This window comes from Podarcis liolepis (genome assembly GCF_965112155.1).
Source record: "Podarcis liolepis genome assembly, chromosome: 8".
NCBI lineage: Eukaryota > Metazoa > Chordata > Lepidosauria > Squamata > Lacertidae > Podarcis > Podarcis liolepis.
The window spans coordinates 65,389,469-65,409,776 of record NC_139560.1 but is presented as its reverse complement, the minus strand read 5'-3'; the positions used below and the strand labels follow the sequence as shown (position 1 = coordinate 65,409,776).

General features: G+C 41.8%; 1 protein-coding gene and 1 long non-coding RNA gene across 5 annotated transcripts in view; one reads left to right on the top strand and one right to left on the bottom strand.

Moving 5' to 3' along the window:
- LOC310714528 overlaps positions 1 to 20,308 on the top strand; it is a 332,545-nt gene that overhangs the window by 156,762 nt on the left and 155,475 nt on the right. The window lies entirely within an intron of this gene.
- Positions 1 to 20,308, bottom strand: part of SLC22A23 (solute carrier family 22 member 23) — a 105,142-nt gene that overhangs the window by 64,705 nt on the left and 20,129 nt on the right. For all 4 annotated transcript variants that reach the window (XM_083519326.1, XM_083519327.1, XM_083519328.1 and 1 more), the window contains exons 2-3: positions 18,284 to 18,387; positions 14,652 to 14,806 (exon numbers count right to left, since the gene is read on the bottom strand). In XM_083519326.1, the coding sequence (XP_083375452.1) occupies positions 14,652 to 14,806; positions 18,284 to 18,387 (259 nt within the window). The remainder of the gene's footprint in view (positions 1 to 14,651; positions 14,807 to 18,283; positions 18,388 to 20,308) is intronic.

Genomic DNA, 20,308 nt, shown 5'->3' with positions numbered 1-20,308 from the left:
GACAGTGCCACCATTCAAGGGAATGTTTTGAATTAGAATTAATGCACCCATTTATTTAAAGATATAGTGTTTTGAAGGAGATGGGGATTTGTTTTGGTTTTTAATTTGGTAGGAAATCTTTCAAAGTTCGCTTGGGTCCTGCTGAGCAGATCACTCCAGATGCCACTTACTGTGTGCACCTGTTCCCTATTTATGGATCACTGTGATCTAGATTGCATACACTGATTTCTCAAGGGTTGGTGGGAGCAAAATACTAGAGGGGGTCGGCTAGGTGCCATTTCCATCCCTCCCAATGCCGTTCTTTGAAAAGGTCATATTGATATGCAGCGTTTCACAAAGGTCACTCCAAGTTAATTCCATAAATTTATAGATTACTTCCTAGCTGAAGCAAATGGAAGATAACCGAGTAAAGTCATCTGGAAATCACTGCCAATGCGCCACACACACAAAATGGACCAGCAACCATTATCAACCATTTCCTCTGGAAATCTCAAAGGACACATTCATTAAGTTTAATATCGTAACTGCATAGTTGCATTGACTGAAGTGCACTTCAGTCTATATATATAAGTATTCAGATAATCAGCATTTGTTTAAAACAATAGTCTACACAAGTTGTGTTCAACAGGCCAAGACAAGCCCGATACATTTCGTCACCTGAGGCGGAAACCAAAATGGCGCCCTTCCCCGCTTCCCCACCAGGGAAGTTGTAGCTCAGGAACAAGGGGGGAAGAAAGATCAACATTGGGAACTGACTGTCACATGCTTCTAATTATTTTAGGATCACTTTTACATAACTCTTCTTACTCCTTTTCAGAAAAGTATCTTCAGGTCCACGAGACAATATAGGATCATGATGCAATCCAGAAGACACTCCTTAAATTGTGGAACTTCTTCTGTACAGAAGTGCACCTAGCACCTTCATTATACAGCTTCCACCAAATACTGAAGACATACTTCCTTATCTGGCCTTTGACAGTAAATGTATTTTAATGGGCCCTAACTCTTCTGTTTTGTTTAACCTATCCTGTGCTGCTTTCATTTGACATTGTTTTGCTTGCTTCAATTGCACAACTGTATTACTGCAACCCAACCTTATGGTAAAGGGTGGATAAGAAAGAAATGTGCAACTAAGCAAATACATAAACACTCATAAACATGCATAAAGAAGCACTCTTTGTATCAGGGCACTATCAGAGGGAGCTGAGTGGCTGGGGAGAAGGGACTATGATTGTTCCTCAGAAATACTAATACCTACAGTCATTATGAAGGTATAATTGTTATCATAATATACTTTGCTCTTTAATTTTGAATATATCCAAGATGAAGCTTCTGAAGCTTGCTGTGCATTTTGCCACCTCTCCACTGAAATGTCTTTGACCCCCAGCTGAACCCCCAAATGCAACGACATTTGAGCTTATCGCCACACTACTCACCCTTTGTTTCAAGGACCTGGTGTACTTAACACAATTGGTATATCAAGACTGCCTGAATTTATGAGCCATGACTGTTGTGCTTGGCAAAGAACTAATGTTAACACAGCAGCATTTGCAATGCCAGGGCACTTTGCTGCTATACAGCAGAACGCAATCTGCAGGGGCAAAAGACTTTTATACAGTACTCGATTTGACAGAGGGTCAGGAAAGCTTTAATGGAAAATTAAAAGCACCATAGCTTGAAGGCATTTCAAAACGCAGACCAAATGTCTGAGCATGTAATGAAAACACTGCCTGCACCACATTACTGGAGTCCTGAAATACAAATGTTTGATTTACTAGGTCTGTTGACTATCTTAAGCAAGCACATTGTGTAAGGGACACAGGGAGGGGTGGAGAAGCCGTAATCAATTACCACATTTCATTGATAGGTTTCTGTGGTTCCAGGAAGTACTAAAAGACAACACCATTACATCACAGAGTATCAGCTAATAAGCCTGTGGCCCATCTAAACTTGAACCAATGGAATTTTTTTCCAATTCAAGTATCTCAACATTATAGACTTTCTCCCCACTGCACAGCAGTATAAACACCACACAGCTACATTTAACTGAAAATCAGATTAACATTTTTACTGTCCCATTAAAGAAACCTAGTAGCACTCATTTTCTGCATACCATCATGCGATCCACCTCTGAGGAGGTGGAGACTGTGACTAGAGGCCCTGCATTTAATCTTCCTCTGGGCCTGCCTTTTGCTGTGAGAATGCAGAAACCAGCAATCTTGTGCTTTTTATTAAATGTACATTTGCACATCTGCAACATTAGCTCTCTCCTAATGTATAAGCCCAAGAGAAGTGAAGGTACAGAACTGCAATGAAGCCACACTGTAATCTCCTGATCAACACAGTGTTCCTTCAGTGCTGTAATGCTAAACTGATGGTTTATATTTCCCTTCCTGAGGATAGAGTGACTGCCAGATCCCTGGACAAAATGCTTTACTCCAAGGCCCAGATTATTTACTGGCATCTGCTCTCTGCAGGCTTCTATTTATTTTCGGCCGCGTCTCCTGAAATGCTGTTAACAAAAGCTTACTGTTTGTGACAAAGTCAGACTACAGTCCAGTAATTGAGAACTGGTCACATTGGTTCTCTAAGAATAGTTCAAAGACCAAACTGGGGTGAGGGGCAAGTGGGCAGATGTAAAGCCCTTGGATATAGTCTTCTCATTTGGAGAACTCAAGTGTGTTAAACTAAATGATAGTCTATTAAAAGGACTATCATTCTTTTTAATGACCGTCTGTTTAAACATTTGCTGTCCAAGGTAGTACAGTCCCGCGTACAGAACTATAACACATCACAGTTTCTATGTAGGAAATCCCAACTGTTTGAAAGTGACTCAAATCAAACTAACCACTTCAAGTACAAGAATGCTTTCCAAAACTTCTCTCCAAAGCAGTGCATTTTGACACGATGTGTTATATTATATAGGGGGAAATTTCAAACGCTTCTAAAAATTAAGGGAGTGAATATTTGAACTGGTCAACTGAAGATGGTGCTGCATTTGCAGTGCAGAATACCTAGTGTTACCAATTTCAGATGCAAGATGTCTTAGGACACATTTTAATCCACATAATGAAATTTACTCTTTGATCAACCCACAAGTGTACATGCTTATGACCTTGTAAACCAAACCAAGAGATTCACTGTACTGTTTGCAGAAACTTTGATCATGACCAACTTGCCTTCTGCCCTTGCTTGTTAAATTAATGGAATCAAAATACACATTATCAGCGCATTCTACTTTAGCAGAAAGTCGTAACAACAATCCACATCATTGCATCAAAATTTTGGCTGTTCGCTGTCCTGCCTTTAATGCTATTGCTTGGTGCATGTGCATCAATACATTCTGTACCCCTTTGCTCCTTTTCAAAAAGTTCCAGATATTGATCAAAGCAGTTCACCAAAAGAATTGCTTAAGCGGAATTATAAATGTAGGAAAATTGATAAGAGGAAAAGGTTCCAGCTGAAGAAAAAGTGCAGCATCTGATGAGCCAATATACAATCAAATTTCAGCACAAATTGGAAACCAGCAGAAATCCTGACTTGTTTGCTTAAAATACAGACGGGGTCTTGGAGTGGATAGGTCTATGTTTTTATATGCTTTAGAAATGCTCACTTGATTAAATGGAAAGGGGGCTGTGTGTTAAACAGTTACAGTCAACTGGACCAACTACTCAGCTACAAGATCTCAAATAAGCTTTGTAGTGCAAACATAGCACAAAGCCTTTCTTTCTTCATGGAGTTTTGAAGAACGGTCTTGTTAGTTTCCCAGTGAAACCATTCGTTTGTGAGACCATTCATTTTGAAAGACAGAATTTTTTATTTTTACTTTTAAAAAATGCTTTATTGATTTAAAAAATGAAACAAAACAGTCAACAAAAACAATCCCAAATCGATACATATTACAAAAAAATTTAGATTCGTACATAACTAATTCCAACATGACTTCCAATCACTCCATTGTGGTTCCTAAATTACATTTTCGACTACATACTTTACTTTATCTCTCCTAAGTTGTTTTCAATTGGCATGTAATTACCAATCTCTTTTCTTAACAAAATTAGAACTTTAAGTAGGTTTTCTTAAAAAAATATTGCTATACAACCAGTCTGAACTTTTTATTAAGAAAGCCAAAGTATTAAAATCTTACAATCAATCAATCAATCAATCTGAAACCTGTTAACTTTTCTATTTTCTGTCTCCAGTTGAGTGAGCATTAGAAGCAACTAAGGCTGCTATGCACACTAAGCTTTGAGTAAACCCTACTGAACTCAGCAGGACTTACTTCCAATTAAATAGGAATATGAAAGCACTGCACGATCCTTTGAAAGCAATGGAATCAGTTAGTAATGTCTAATGCAAGTTTTATTTCTTTCAATAGGACTTAGCAACAGCTCACTTTTGCTGGAATGAGGTCTCTGTGTTTAAATGTCTTATTTCACAAATTTAAATATGGATTATACATTTTCAATGACATTATGTTCTGCAACTATACAACCTATGAATTTTCAGATAAATCTCCAAGCAGACCCATAGTAAGTAGAATACACATCTGCTAAATGTTATTGAAATGACCTTTGTTCTGGGCCAGCTAAGCTTGAGTTGGAAGAGAGACTGGATCACTGAGATCTGCCAAAATCATCTACTTCCAGTATGTTCACATCACTGCTTGTTTCCCTTTCCCAATAAACTGTGTAAAGGTAAAGGTAAAGGGACCCCTGACCATTAGGTCCATTCGTGGCCGACTCTGGGGCTGCGGAGTTCATCTCACTTTATTGGCTGAGGGAGCCGGTGTACTGCTTCCGGGTCATGTGGCCAGCATGACTAAGCTGCTTCTGGTGAACCAGAGCAGCGCATGGAAACGCTGTTTACCTTCCCTCCTGAGCGGTGCCTATTTATCTACTTGCACTTTGACGTGCTTTCGAAGTGCTAGGTTGGCAGGAGCAACGGGAGCTCACCCCATCATGGGGATTTGAACCGCCGACCTTCTGATCGGCAAGTCCTAGGCTCTGTGGTTTAACCCACAGCGCCAGCCGCGTCCCTAATAAACTGTGTAGGCAGGTATAAATGTGAATGAATTTGCCTTTTGTATGCCATCCCCACAATCATAGAATTGTAGAGTATTGTAGAGTTAGAAAAGGCTCTGAGGATCATCTAGTCCAATCCCCTGCATGTAGGAATCTCAACTTGATCACACATGACAGATGGCCATTCAACATCTGCTTAAAAATCTCCAAGGAAGGAGAGTCCATAACCTCTCATGAGAGTCTGTTCTGCTGTCAAACAGCTCTTACTGTCAAAAAGTTATTTCTGGTCTTGAATTGGAATCTCTTTTCTTGTAACTTGAATCAACTGGTTCTGGTCCTAGCCTCTGGAGCAGGAGAAAACAAGCTTGCCCCATCCTCCAGGTTACAGCCCTTTGGATATCTGAAGATGGCTCTCTTCTCAGTCTCCTCTTTACCAGGCTAAACACACGCAATTCCCTTAACCGTTTCTCATTAGGCTTGGACCACTACTTCAATTGCCCTAACTTTTCACAGCATGATCACATTTCACAGCTAGGGAAACCTGGGTTAAGAAAGGTTAGTCACACCCGTCTTGAATTTCTTCAGCCATCAATCAGCTCAGCACTTCTGGGAATAAAGGAGCTGTGAGCTCATCCAAGGTAATAAGAGATCATCAACAGTGTATGATATACATACTAGTCTCATATTTCAGATATCTTAGAAAATATGTCCTGTTACTTTCGGTCAACATTATCAAGGTACTCTCACTGTCCTCAGCCAGAAGACCTATGAAGACATGACCTACACTGCTAAGGGAGAACTGGAACTTTTGTATGGCACACCGTAACAGGGTTTCTTGTGTCACATACACAAGGTTATTTCTCTTTAGAATAGATTACTTGCAAACCAAAAAAAGGCAACAGCTGTAAGTAACTTAGGAACATAGGAAGCTACTTTTCGGATGTAAGGAATTGTTATCAAACAAAACTGAGCACTTCACCAAACTATAATTTCCAGTAGTGTGTGTGTGTGTGTGTGTGCAGCATAGATATGTCCAAAGAGAAGGGAAAGGCAACAAGGAGAGAGAACATCAAAACAACTAGAGAAAAACACAAGTCTTTTATGGATGTACTGGAATAGCACAGTGATATTTTAGTTTTCAAAGGCAGGGCTCTGAATGCTCCATTTGGGAAATCCCCAATTGCCATTAGAAAAAAGGGATTTTAGATCTGAAAACTGCTTGAAAAAGAGCCTTAGGATCTCAGAGCCACAGCTAGCTATTCAGCTTCCTCCTGAGCCCAGTGTTCACCCAGGAGGCCGGTGCACCTTGCAGCTGAACCTCTACCTTGGGAGCCCAAACTGTCTTTGTGTTTCTAAACAGAAACTTCTACTGATTCACCGGTAAATATCTTCTCTGTGCACAGTCCCAACTGCTAGCACTTGAAGTTTAAGTATTATATCACAGCCCCCAGCCTCTGAGTTAGAAAATTTCCCAGGCCAAAATCTGACATGCTTTTGTCAAAAACATAATGCTTACAGAGTAGAAAATTGCAACGAGTGCACAAGAATCCAATGAAAATTTGATCAATTGAAATGATAAAAAGGAAGCAATGTTTTAAATTTGCAGTGCAGCAAGTTCAGAGAGACAAATGGCCACTACATGAAACCTCCCAGCTATCCCTGGATCCCATGTAACAAATACCCAGTGTTACCATTTCCGTTATCTTTATTTTTATATTTCCATTATTAAAACAGCACTTCCAGCAGTTTTTTGAATTATGCAAACAGTAAGAGCGTTTCCATGGAGCACTGGCACAGGATGAGAAAATAAGGATGGATGAGATAATAAGGAGGACATTTTACTAGTGAACTAGCCCTATTACTAGTGCTATTATTATTTCCCACCATTTCTCTAAGGCGCTTAAGGTGGCATACGCAACTCTCCCCCTCTCCAAAAAGTGAGTTACAGTTTTTCTGTGATTATTTTGAGCAGCTTTATATATCTATAATCTTCTGGTCTACAGCCCATATGCATGTTCATTTCCAAATGGCCTCGGTGACGGGTTAAAGCAGTTAAGTAACTGGCCATTCAAATAAACAGGAGTGGAAGATTCACATAGACCAGGCAAAACTGAGTAACCGCAATTTGACTCTAGATCTGTGCAGGAACTCACAAGCAGCAAACAAATTTGAAAAACAAAACGCTGACAATTTTATTTAAGGTATTCATATTCCACCTCTTAATCACACTGATTAACAGGCAGCTAATGATATAAACATCTCAGTAAGACAGTTTAGCATGGCAGCTGTTAAAGAAGACATCAAATGACAACAGGGGGGGAAACAGTCACAGTGTTATACCTGCTATCCTATGCACACACAGTTCTTGGGAATAAGCCCCATGGAACCCAGTCCGATGTACTTCTGAGTAAACACACATAGGGCAGATTTGTGTGTTGCATTAGACACTGACAAAAGCTGCTTGCAGACACTTTATGCCTCTTCAGGAAACTTCTTTACAAAACGGCTACAGGAAAACTTTGACAAAAGATTCAAGTGAGATGATCTAGTGTGTCCTGTGGCATTAGGAATTTATGTACCTTGCTCAGTTCCAAGTTCCTAATCTTGGTAACTGACAGGATATTCAGGATGGAAACAAGACATCCCTTTCAATCTACTGCTTCCTTTGGAAAGAGGCTGTAGCCACAGATATGTAGGAGTTATGACTAGGCTGCTAATTTATATTCTGTAACATACAGGGAAAGTCATCTTCGCGGTTTCAAAAGTTACTCCTTCTGCACCTAGTTTCTTGTAAAGAATACTGCTGGGGCTATGGAAAAAAACAACAACTAATACATATATTGGATTTCTAGATTTGTTCAGATATATATTTTTCTGATAGCTATCATTATGATTTTGACAGGAGGCCTGGGGAGGGAGTTTCCCAAAAACCTTTTGGCACCACAAAGAAGCAGCCAATAATTAAAAACTAATAAATAATAAATAAAACAACAAATTTTGGAGAGGTGGGCACAGATAACCTTTGGGTGGGAGGCTATGGTCCTTGGCTGAAGTTTAGCCACTCCTGATTTAGAATGAGGATCAGGATTGGTTCATTTATCTCTGTCAATGGAGCTGCATGCTGAGCTTGTTCTTCCTGCTTTTTGCTATTTCTGACCAAGAGGCAAACTTCCTAAATGGGGACAGACTCTGCCTCTTCTGTACTCTCCCCTAGTGATGGGGGGGGGGGGATCAATTCAGTTAATATCTAACAGCAAACCTACCTAATTTTCACTTCTCAAAACAATGGAAGAAACTGAAAAGACAGCCATCCTTGGAAATTCACAGTTCTCTGGATTTTGTAACGCAGTTCTCCAGCTGAAGAGTATTCATTAAAATGCATTGTATTTGGGGAAACGGTTTGCAAAAAAATGTGTTTATTAGGTGAAAATCACACTAAAATGTTGGTGAATTTTGCTGGTGATTTTTTTTTTTAAAAAAAGAAAATTGCAAATTGTTGCAGAAATGTGGAAAACTGAATTTAAGGTTGGAAAGATGAGAAACTGAGAGAACTGAAAGTGATGGATCTGTCCCTACCTCAGCACAGCCTGGCTTGATGAGGTAGATGCAACCAAGATGAGGTATAGAGATGAAATTAGCTCACGCTACCTAAAGCAAACACTGCTATGGTTTGAAATTTGTATTGCTCTGAATTTTGCAACACAGTTCAACAGCAACACATACAGAAATGTGCACATTGGTGAAAATAGCATACAAAACTGTATTATATTAAGAAAAATTAAATCCACATCAAGATGTGTACAAATGTTTGGGCAGGCATTTTTTTAGTGGGTTGAATCGAACATTAAGATTAGAAAACGGAGTGAAACCAAATCTGACAGATTAATTCATTGCTACCCAAGCTACCATCTGCTGAGCAGACATCCTGGCAGGAGGGTCTGCCTGCTAGCAGCTATGCCAAATCTAGGAATTATGTTTGGTAAAGTAACTCATCAAGCAAGATTAGGGCAAAAAGCAAAGTGAATTAGACATTTGTCAACTGTCCTTTGGTGGGTTTCTCCTCCTCCTCCTTTTTCACCTAAGCCTTTGTAAGAGCATAAGAATATTTCATCGGCTGTGACCCTATCTGGGACCTACTCACAATAATTCATGTTCTGGTTTCATCTAGATTAGACTACTGCAACATGTTCTACATGGGACTGCTTTTCAAGGTGGTTTGAAAGCTTCAACTGCTGCAGGTTGTGGCAGCCCTGTTGCTCATGGAGGGCAACTGATTAGAACATACAACAACTATTTTGTACTGGCAGCAATGGCTACTATCACAATTCTGGTAAAGTAAAGGTAAAGGGACCCCTGACCATTAGGTCCAGTCATGGCTGACTCTGGGGGTGCTCATCTCGCTTTATTGGCCGAGGGAGCCGGCGTACAGCTTCCGGGTCATGTGGCCAGCATGACTAAGCCGCTTCTGGCAAACCAGAGCAGTGCACGGAAACGCTGTTTACCTTCCCGCCAGAGCGGTACCTATTTGTCTACTTGCATTTTGACATTCTTTCGAACTGTTAGGTTGGTAGGAGCAGGGACCGAGCAACGGGAGCTCACCCCGTCATGGGGATTTGAATCACCGACCTTCTGATTGGAAAGTCTTAGGCTCTGTAAAGCACCTTTAAAGTCCTTAAATCAGCCTCCCCCAAACTGGTGCGATGTGTATTTTGAGACTACAGCTCCCATCAAAACACTAGAACTCATGGGTGTCTAATGAAGCTGAATGTTGGAAGATGCAGGAGAGATCAAAGAAAGTGCAGCTTCATTAAACTATGGAGTTCACTCCCACAGGAGGCAGTGATGGCCACCAACCTAGATGGCTTGAAAAAAGAATTAGACCAATTCATGGAGGAGGGCTATCAAAGGCTACTAGCCATGATGGTTATGCTCTGCCTCCACAGTTGGAGGCAGTGAAGAAGAAGAAGAAGAAGAAGAAGAAGGAGGAGGAGGAGGAGGAGGAGGAGGAGGAGGAGGAGGAGGAGTCTGGATTTGATATCCCGCTTTATCACTACCCAAAGGAGTCTCAAAGCAGCTAACATTCTCCTTTCCCTTCCTCCCCCACAACAAACACTCTGTGAGGTGAGTGGGGCTGAGAGACTTCAGAGAAGTGTGACTGGCCCAAGGTCACCCAGCAGCTGCATGTGGAGGAGCGGGGACGCGAACCCAGTTCACCAGATTACAAGTCCACCGCTCTTAACCACTACACCACACTGGCTCTCAGTGATGCTTCTTAATGCCAGTTTGCTGGAAGGCACAGGTGGGGAGGATGTTCTTGCACATAGGTCATGCTTGCAGGTTTCCCACAAGCATCTGGTTGGCTACTATGAGAACACAATGATGGATTCGATGGATCACTGGTGTGATCCAGCACACTCTTATGCTCTTTGTCCTTGCTGGCTAGGACGGGGGGAGTCCTGAAGGGCACCAGTTGGGGAAAACTGCTCTAAATAGTTTGAGGCCAGGTTACCTTCAGGACCACCTATACCTACACAAACCTTCTCAAGACCTGAGACTGGACCAACATTGAGATCCACCAGAAGGGTTGGCACATGAGGCCAATGGTGCTGCCGGGTTTGTGGAGGGCTTCGGGCAAGATGCTCTCCAGGACACTCGCTGTACCATTTTCTTTCCCCCTTTACACTAGCCTGGTTGTTTGCTCCTCCATCCTCCCATTTATCATCTTAGTGGCAGGAAGGGAATAAAAGGGTCCCTTCTTTCCCTGTGTGGGGAGTGGGGGAGGAGAGAGAAGGCGAGAGAGACAAGGGACCTATCCGTTCTCTTCCTTGCTCACTGGCTGTTTGATAAGAATGGATCCCTTTTTTATTTCTCTTCCCCACCCCCCACCACTGAAAGAAAAAGGGACCCATTCCCCTATCCCCTTCTTATCAAGCAGCAGAGATGGGAATGAAACGTCCCTTTCTCATTATTTTTCCGTATTTCTTTTAGAGGTGGTTGGGTGCACTGGAGCCAGCATGCATGACCACTTCAGATCGGAAAGCGACCTCTTCCATTCCCTGCTCAGACAGCTGCTTCCACCTGCCTATTCTCTCCTCCATCCCCATTTCTCTCTCTCTCTTCCTGCTCCCTCTCTTCCCCTTTACCAGGTAAGCAGAATCACAACTTCTCTTTTCACCTCTGTATAGATCAAATGGGAGGCTACTAGAAGCAGGGCCCAAACAACTGCGCCTGCCGTCTTCAGTTCTCAGAGTATCCTTGGACCCACTCTGGGGAATTTAAGTTTTCTTTCTTTTTTTCCAGGGGTGTGTGTGTTACAGTCTGGAGCTCTGCTCCAACCACAGCGGAGTGCCTTTGTTTTCCTCCTCCTGCAGCAGCAATGCCAAAGCTCTAGAGACTCAGCAGATGGCAGAGATCAATTGTACAAACTGAACAAGCCTAAAAACCTTGACCTTGGCCCCAGATAGCACTGTACCCCCTGTGTTTATTCTATTCCGGCTAAAGGTCCGTGAGGTTCGGCAGCTGTGGGGGAGAGGAGAGAAACGTACAGTTCTTTCCCCAACCTAACACACGCATTCTTCAAAGAGAGGCTGTTTCTGGACAGATAACGCCTACTAGCACTATTAAAACCAATGCTTCCCACACCATCATTGATACTGTGTTCTGTTGTCCCTACCACCCCTGGTATGTTCATAGCTGCTATGAGTGGGAAAGGTGAAGGTCCAACTCAACTTAGCAGACATAGGTGAGGGGAGGAACTGAGCAAGCCTTTAAAGTCAATTATATAAAGCACACATTCATTTAAACATTTAAACCCAACACTATCCATGAAATGTAAAGAAAAGAAAAGAAAACAGTCTCTGATTCTCTCCCACCCCCCTGTGGATGACCCCACAACCCACTAGGTCTTCCCCCCCAGGTTCATCCTCTCCCCATTGTGCACTCCCCCCCCCCCCAGGCTCAGCCTCTCCTGACTCTGCCAGCCCATGACAGTTGCTCTACTAAAACTATTTGCTTTTCAGGGAGGGCTTGCTGCAACTTCCTCTGCCCCCTGCACACACAGACCAGGGTGGTAGCAGGGAGACCTGTGGCAGCCCCCTCCCCGTCTTCGAACTCAGTCAGAGCTCTACTCAGCAGACTGCTTATCATAATGTGAAAACCTCTATTTCAATTGCAGCAGGGGTTACTTTGTCGTTGTATTTTTCCTTCGCCGCATTTTAAAGCAGCCCGACAGCATTTTCAATAGGCACAGCGACTTAATTCTCTACTACAACAAGATTATTTTCAGAGGCCAGCCACCTATGCTTCCTAATTTTGCAAGATGATTTTTAGCTCGACCATCCATGAAATTACTGAACATGCCGCAACTGTGTGCAGATCTGTGCCACTGCGTATATGCTTTTGTGCTCTAAGGTTAAGGTCGTCATAGAGGTGGACCACAGCATTTTAACGAGGTAGGTGTTAAAAATGACAGGAGCATCTACCTGAAAAATGGAAAATTATTTCCACTTGCATAGATTTATACACTTCACCATTTCGCTAAGAACTACTGCTGTCCTTAGGTGATCCTGTTAGAAGTTTTAAAAAACAAGAAAGGAGGAGAGAGAGAGAACCTTCCTTGTCTTCTAAGAAGAAAATATGACACATTAGCCATTAGGTAATGAGCAAAAAGGCATCTGCCCTTGCTTAGATACACTCTTCACAATTACTTCTTCCATTGGCTGAGCTTTGACTCAAGGGCTCCCATAGTCAGAGAATGCTTGCTTGTCAGATTTAAGGCTGATTTGACAGTTCTAACTCCCTGGTGCTCACTAATTTGGTCTTGACTCTCCTCGAACAGCATATTTTTATCTTTCTCAATCCTGTTCTTTCTTAAGAGTTTATGATGGCAGTAAGGATTAAGATTTTCCTTCTGAAAGCATTAGCCATAACCAAATGTTATTGTCTCCAATCACATGACTCTTGGGCATCAATGTTTGTACGGTATACTGCATGCCATTTGAGTGACAGTAAGCAGAAGCCTATAAGAGTCTACTCAGAAGAACGCTACATTGACTTCAGTGGCACTGACAGGTAAGTGAATGTAGAGCAAAAATGCATTCACAGCAACAATGCATGTTGAGGTTAAGAGATACAAATTTAGACTTGATGTTCATAAGCATTCAAAGGAAGTGGAGAGGATCTAAATGCGAACAAAAAACCTGTCAAACAAAAAAACTCTCTGCTGATTTTCTGAATGGGTTTGCCATGTGATTAAGGGACTGCCACTGAAGAAACACAAGGCTCAAAATATGGATTCTACCAATTAGTCCATGAGATTTCAGTTGCAATTTCTGTTGAGTGGAGATTGTAGCTTATAAAATATAAATTGAAATGCTACAGTGTCAGGTGATTAAATATAAAAGATAATATAATTCCACAATTGCATTTTGTATCAGCACTGTAAATTAACTGCATTATTCTTGTTTGGTGGAATATTTCTTCCCCACCCCCCATCCCTTTCAATTCAACTTGGTAAGCTCAATACATTAGATCTCTGGATAAATGCTATAATGCTTTGAGCATGGTGTAATATTGTTTCTGCAAGCTGCCTTGAGGGCTCTTATGGTGGAAAAGCAGTGTATGCATATTTAAACAGACAAGCAAATATCCCATACTTTATTGACATTGGCTTGGTTCCAAAGATGCCCTTCCACTAGCAGAAAGCCTCCTCCACTTACAAGAGTGATTTCTAACCAAGCAAAAGAGTGTTGCATTCTGGTTGTTTTTTTAATGTGTCTGTACTAGAGGAGGGGTAAGGGAGCTCACAAGCCTGGGGCTTGTTCAGGTAATGCTAAACCACAGTTTAGTGTTACATCCAAATGAAGCAAATCACCCATTTCCTGCAACAACATGTAAAACTGTATTAGGGATGATGGTTTACCATGTAGGGTAAAATAATATTAACAACTGCATGCTAATAATTGCAGAATCCTGCACTCTACTGATACTGAGGCTTTCTTTTTCAACTCGGGGCCTCCTGGAGATACGGATAAAAAAGCAGTACTATTATTACCAGAAACGCCTTATAATGAACCAATGCATCAACACACAGCTTTCACTTTAATTGAGGTCTCACTGATCTCAGCCATTTAAAAACAAAACAACATTAGCAAATTCATGGAAAATGTCTCTCTCAATGTATATCAGTTTCTGAGAAGTCAAAGAAAGCCTTCATGATTAGATACAGGGTACCATAGATGATTGAAGGCTGGAAACAAATAATTATGCCATATCTGTTAGCTTCCAGAGGCACCTGACCGGCCATAAGTGGAGACACACTGTTGGCCTGGGTGGACCTTTGGCGTGATCCAGCAGAGTTCTGCTGATGTTCTTATAGAGGGGTACAGATTTCAGTAAGAAAGGACTGCATTACTACTGCTTCTGTCTTGATACTGTGGTTACGCACTAGATGCAAGGCATTCTGTCTAGTTTCCCCAACAACACGACACAAGAAAACACATGCTGAATTAACATTTCATCTCTCTTTTTTCTGCATAACGTTGAAACACAGTCTTCAACAAATCCTGGCATACGGAAGAAGATACGTTTCTTAAGGTAGGCAGGATGCATTACAAAAGCAATACTTACTCAGTGCGTACAACGAAAGGATTATTCCAGCCAGGCAAAACCCTTCGAAAAACCTGAGTGTGCTGAACATCGTCACATTCACAGAGAGGGCCACAGATAGTCCAAATATCAAAATGAATAGAACAGAGAAGAGCAGCACTGGCCGACGACCAACCCTACAGAAATAAAAAGAGGAACAAAGCCAAATGTATTTCAAATTCCACACTCCATTTTTCAAATGAGAGTTCTGCACTGGATGCAACATTCCCCAACCCCCTACAACTTTGATTCTTAAATTTCTCTATGGAGATACTTAAGGAGAAATATCACACAGTAGGTCTGCAAGCAATATGTGTTGCATTTTGAAATAATATACCTATGTTCTTAGAACAGCAGGCTCCACTCAGGTGTTCTTAGGGAGGGGGATACTACAACCAGGGTGCCCATCTCCAAATGCCACCTACTCCTCTTAGATAGCCTAATACCGTTCATGTTTCTTCATGGGTTAAAGGGTGAATAGAAAGGAGACGTGAAGTTCATTGTAGAATGGGCACCCAGAGAAGGGTCTCCAATAACAATATTGATGAGTGCTAAGGCTCATATGGGAGCAGCTGATCCTTGGTGCCAAGCTGATTACGGCTTTGCCAGCTCCTTGAATTGCCTTCATAAACAAATGGTAAGCCAGCTTCTTATAAGTCAGGGGCAGGGGGCCTGTGACAATCTATCAGTGTTTCCCAAACTTGTGTCTCCAGCCGTTTTTGGACTACAATTCCCATCATCCCTGACCACAGCTCTTGGTGGCTAGGGATGATGGGATTTGTAGTCCAAAAACAGCTTGAGACCCAAGTTTGGCAAACACGGATCTAGATGTTGTTGGACTACAATTCCCACCAAACATGATCATTGGCTATACAATGTACTGGCTGCGCTGATGGGAGTTGTAGTCCAAGAACACAGAGAGCCTCAGGTCCCCCGCTCCGGTCATGGGCATCAGGATCTGCTTTCCAGTGGGGGTGGGGTGGGGGACAAAGACCCACTGGCTGTGTCTGAAAGCTCTCTAGAGTTCTTTTTAAATTTCTTATATTTCAATCCTGACTGTAGACTCAGCAGTTTCATCAACATTTGGTTTTGATGGGTGGTTTGGGGGCGAGAATAAAAGCAAACCCTTTTTCATTCATAAACATTTTGGTGTCCTTATTATCTAGCAAAATGCACAGCACCTACTTGTCAGGGGTTCAGGAGCAGAGGCAAGGGCAAGGGAGGAAACAGAGAGCGAGGGGGAGGAGGCAGAAGAAAAGATGAGTGATGACGACGACCCGAGATCTCCGAGTCTTTCCAGTGAATCAGAAGATTCACAGAAAGGAGCACCAGTGGCCAGGGCAAGGGGGGAGCCTAGGGGGACACCCCAGGAAGAAAGGGCCAGAGGGGGCTCAGAGGGGAGCAGTTGGAAATCGGGACCAGCGTCACCAACAGAGAGCAGGGGAGAGGAAGGGCGCCAGGGATCAAGCGCTGGAAGCTCACAACAGGAGGGAGGGCACGAGTCAGGAGTGGCCACACCTCCATCGGGGAGCGAAGAAATGGTCAGACGGAAAGTGGAAGGTTGGGCGCGCGCGCCAAGTTCAAATGCACAGGAAGGTGGCGCAGTAAGCAGCCCGGAAAGGGAGCCAGGTCCTAAAGCCCGGCGCAAGGAGACAGGAGGGTCCGGGGGGTCAGCGTCAGAAGAATCCCGGAAGGAAGAGACCCCGGGGGGCAGAGGGACCCAGAGAAGAACAGTCAGGCGGAAAAGGTGGAGTAAGGCTAGGGTATTAAGTTGGTGTGCAGGGGGCGGAGACTCAGACGGAGCTTCGCCGGTCTAACCCTTAAGACGTAGAGTTGCGCGCAGCAGCTTGAGAATGGAAACTGTAACTCAATAAAAGACTTTTACAAGTGACCGCTGGCTAGCGTGATCCTCTGTGAGCTAGGATCTGGAAGCAGCTCTGACACTACTTAAAATTGAATTTCTCGAAATCACTATTGCTTTGCATTGGTACCTTTCAAATGGCCAAAGATACACACTGGAGCTGTTCTTTTCAAGACATCTTGGAATAAAGATCTCTCACAACACACACAATTGTTCTAGTGCCATTCACTTCTTGCGCACCAGTTCTCAGTCCACAAAGCAAATAGGCGAAGCTAAAAGGAAACACCCCTTGAAATCAAAAACCCTACACAGAAATCCTTCCAAGTACGTATATAACGTGTCTTATTCCTTAAGGAGCCTGCTGTGTGGATGACTATTTCCAACCAGCAAAGCAGAAGCAGGTGGAGATGCTATCTATGACCGCTGTGCCATAGACTGCAGCCATTATCCAGATGAGATCAAAGTCCTAACAGCTAATCCAGCCTCAAGTAGCGAACATGTTTAATAAAGCATAGTCTTGGTTTCTGCTGGTTGCCAAGCAACAGGAAGATGGTCTAGCAGGGGTCTAACAAGGGATTTCTTAGTTTGGTCTATTTACATGTATGTAAGACCATTTGGAGAAATATTTTCCACAATAGCTTTTTTTGTTTTATTTGTTTGTTTGAAGACCAAGAGAGGTATTTTTTTCTGACTGCAGCATAGATTCAGTGTTTTGCATCTCCTCCCACCCACTGCCTCACTCTTTTTGTTCTCCATGGAACTAGACCTGCTAGGAAGATTCTCAGCTGTATCAACAAGTTTCAAGAAAAACTATGCGCTCGCTTCCAATATGCAATGTATTTGGGAAGGCTTTTTTATTTAAATAAAGTTCAGGGCATTCAGTAGTGCCAGAGGTTGTTAGCCTTTCATTTTACTGATTATGAAACATGCCTGACTATGTAGGTCCATGTGCATCATCAGTTTCCATGTGCATCACTTGCAGAATCAGGTACTGGAGGCACATATCTGATGCACGCTGGTATGCTCATCAGAGAGTGGGAATTCTATATGGGACACACATCTCCATCTGCATACTGCGTAACTGGTCATGTAAAAATACTTTGTTTTGAAGCACAATTAAATTTGGATTGGGATGCAAGAAGGAAGAGCTCCTTTTGCAAAACACAAGAATTTCAAAAAATAAAAAATAAAAATGCAATTTTTATTAGCATTAGAAAAAACTATTTTTTCTATTCAGATTTGTATATAATTTGTACGTCAGTGTTCTCTTCTCTTACATGATTGGACAGGAATAAATTTATGTGTCTCTGGAGGAATTACATCTTTGTACTGGGGAAATACTGCGTATCATTTCAGATTAAGTAGCACTTTTGTTTTCCTTGCTCTCTCTATCTTCTTCCCTTTTAAAAAAAATGTTGTTACATAGTGACCCAAAGCTGGTCCAGCCACCTCTGCAAGGCTACCGCAGTTTAATAAAATTGGGCTGCCAGCCAGCTTTAGTGCAAGTACATCAGGTTAAGCCACCCGTGTTATCTCAAGCACCTTCTTTAAAAATTTAAAATGACTTCATTTTCCACAACAACAATATCCATCAACGGCAAGTCAGTTGTGAAATGCGCTGCGCTTGTGACACACGCATTGAAGTGGAATGCCAGGGAAGAGGTAATAGCATTCAAGGGGGAGAAAAGCAGTTTCATAATGCTTTAGAGAGACATGTTTATCGCTTTTAATCTCCGTGTGAATTTGCACTTACCAGTCAGCTATACATCCTGTTATTAGGTAGCCAAAGATTAATCCTACAAGCAGGGAGAATTTTGCGATGTGGACTTTCCAGGCAGAATCACAAACAAGATCCCACTAGAAAAGAAGAAGAAAACAAGATGCATTTAAAATGTGCACTCATACACCTGAACAGAATTACTTATAGCATGGGTAACTGGTGAGCTACCCACCAGAGGAGGGCAAAAGACTCATCAACCCTGATGGCTGGATATGATGAAGCTTGGAGCCCCACAATATCTGGAGAGCAAGCTTTTAAAGCACCTTTCCAGAGTATTTTTCATATGTAGCTGTGAATACCAGATTATACACCAGGGCTTGGTCACCTGTAATCATCCATTCAGAAAAGCTAGGTTTACTTTAAGCCTTTAGAGTTCTGGAAAGTTTGCATGCACTCACTATCATAAGCTGTTCCAATAAAACGCCTTCTGCATTAGATATCAGTGACTACTTTTAATCTATCAGTTAACAAAATGAATTCTGCCCTAACATTGAACTAATTCATGTGAACTAATTCATGATTTTCAAACCCAATTTAACTCCCCCGCCTCTCTTAAGCAGGGTGGATGTGATTTAAATTAAATCGATTTAAATCACATTTTAAATCATGATTTAAATCACTAGTCAGTAAGACTTGATTTAAATCTTTTTTTCTTTCTTTTTTACAGAAAGACTCATTCTTGCTGGCATAATCTTAATATTTACAACCAGATGAAGGTTTCATTTTTGGCATAATAAATTTTCAGAGTAGTTTTTACAATTATATCAAAAATTACTGGTTTGGTTATACTATTAGAAATACATAGGCCGATAATTATGTAATTATTGTGAGGTTTAATAAGTTAACTGTTTATATTTGGACATCTTTTCTGCTATAGTTTATTGGAAGGAGAAAAATAATCATTTCCTTAATAACAACTTAAACAATTTATTAACTAAAACATTAACATTATAGCATATGTATCCATGTTTGTTAACTGATGTGGTTAAACAAATTTTTTTAAAAAACCCCACCTTAGACTGAGCTTTAGCACACATGAAAAACTTTAAACAATCCTTATTTCCTGATGAATAGCCTTTGGACTATAATGTACCTTTATTTTTTTGTTAGAGTGTTTATTATTTTTCCAATAAAAACATCCAATTAGCATATCAAATCATAATCCAATAAAATAAAAAACTAAAATAAAAAAATCCATTTGTCTTCCCAAATTAATTCTAATTTTTGTGACTTCCCACGGTCTGAACGTCAAAGCAACTCCAGGTGTCAGTCCTGCCTCTCACTATAATGTAACTTAAATAGAAAACTATCTTTAGAAAGAATTTTCCTCCAAAAGCATCTTATTTTTAAAATCCAATTATTAAAAAACAACACCCTGATTTAAATTTTTAAAAATTGATTTTTTTATTCACCCTGCTCTTAAGCAAGCTTTGTTTTATCAAAAGTAGAGATGTGCTGGTTTAGGTCAAAGGCTAACTAATTATTGTTGTTCCTGTTCTTGTTGTTGTCATCATTATTTAAATAAATTGTATACTTTTCTCACAGTGGCTGGTCAGATGCTATTGGAAGCCCATAAGCAGGACTTGAGCACAAGAGTGCTGTCCCCATCTCTAATTTGCAACAAGTTCTTCTGAAGGCCAGCGGCTGAGCTTCATTCTCCGGCACTGGGTGGGGCAGAGAGCAGGCGGGGGCAGGGCTGGCATGGTGCGCCACCCGCTGGGGCATGGTGCACATCCTGGGGAGCAGCTGTGATGGCACCCCACTGGGACCACACTGCCGGGGGCAGTACACTCCCCCCACACTCCTCTTCCACTGCCAGTGCTGAAGACAAACCACCATGAAAAACCATGGTGCTGTCTAAGGGGCCATCGCTTTACATGCAGATTCAATCCACGACACCTTCAGTTCAAAGGTTCTCAGGTAGTTGGGCTGGGGAAGACCTCTCATTGAAACCCAGGAGGTCTGCTCCAGGTTGGAATAGCAGGAGACATATTGGAA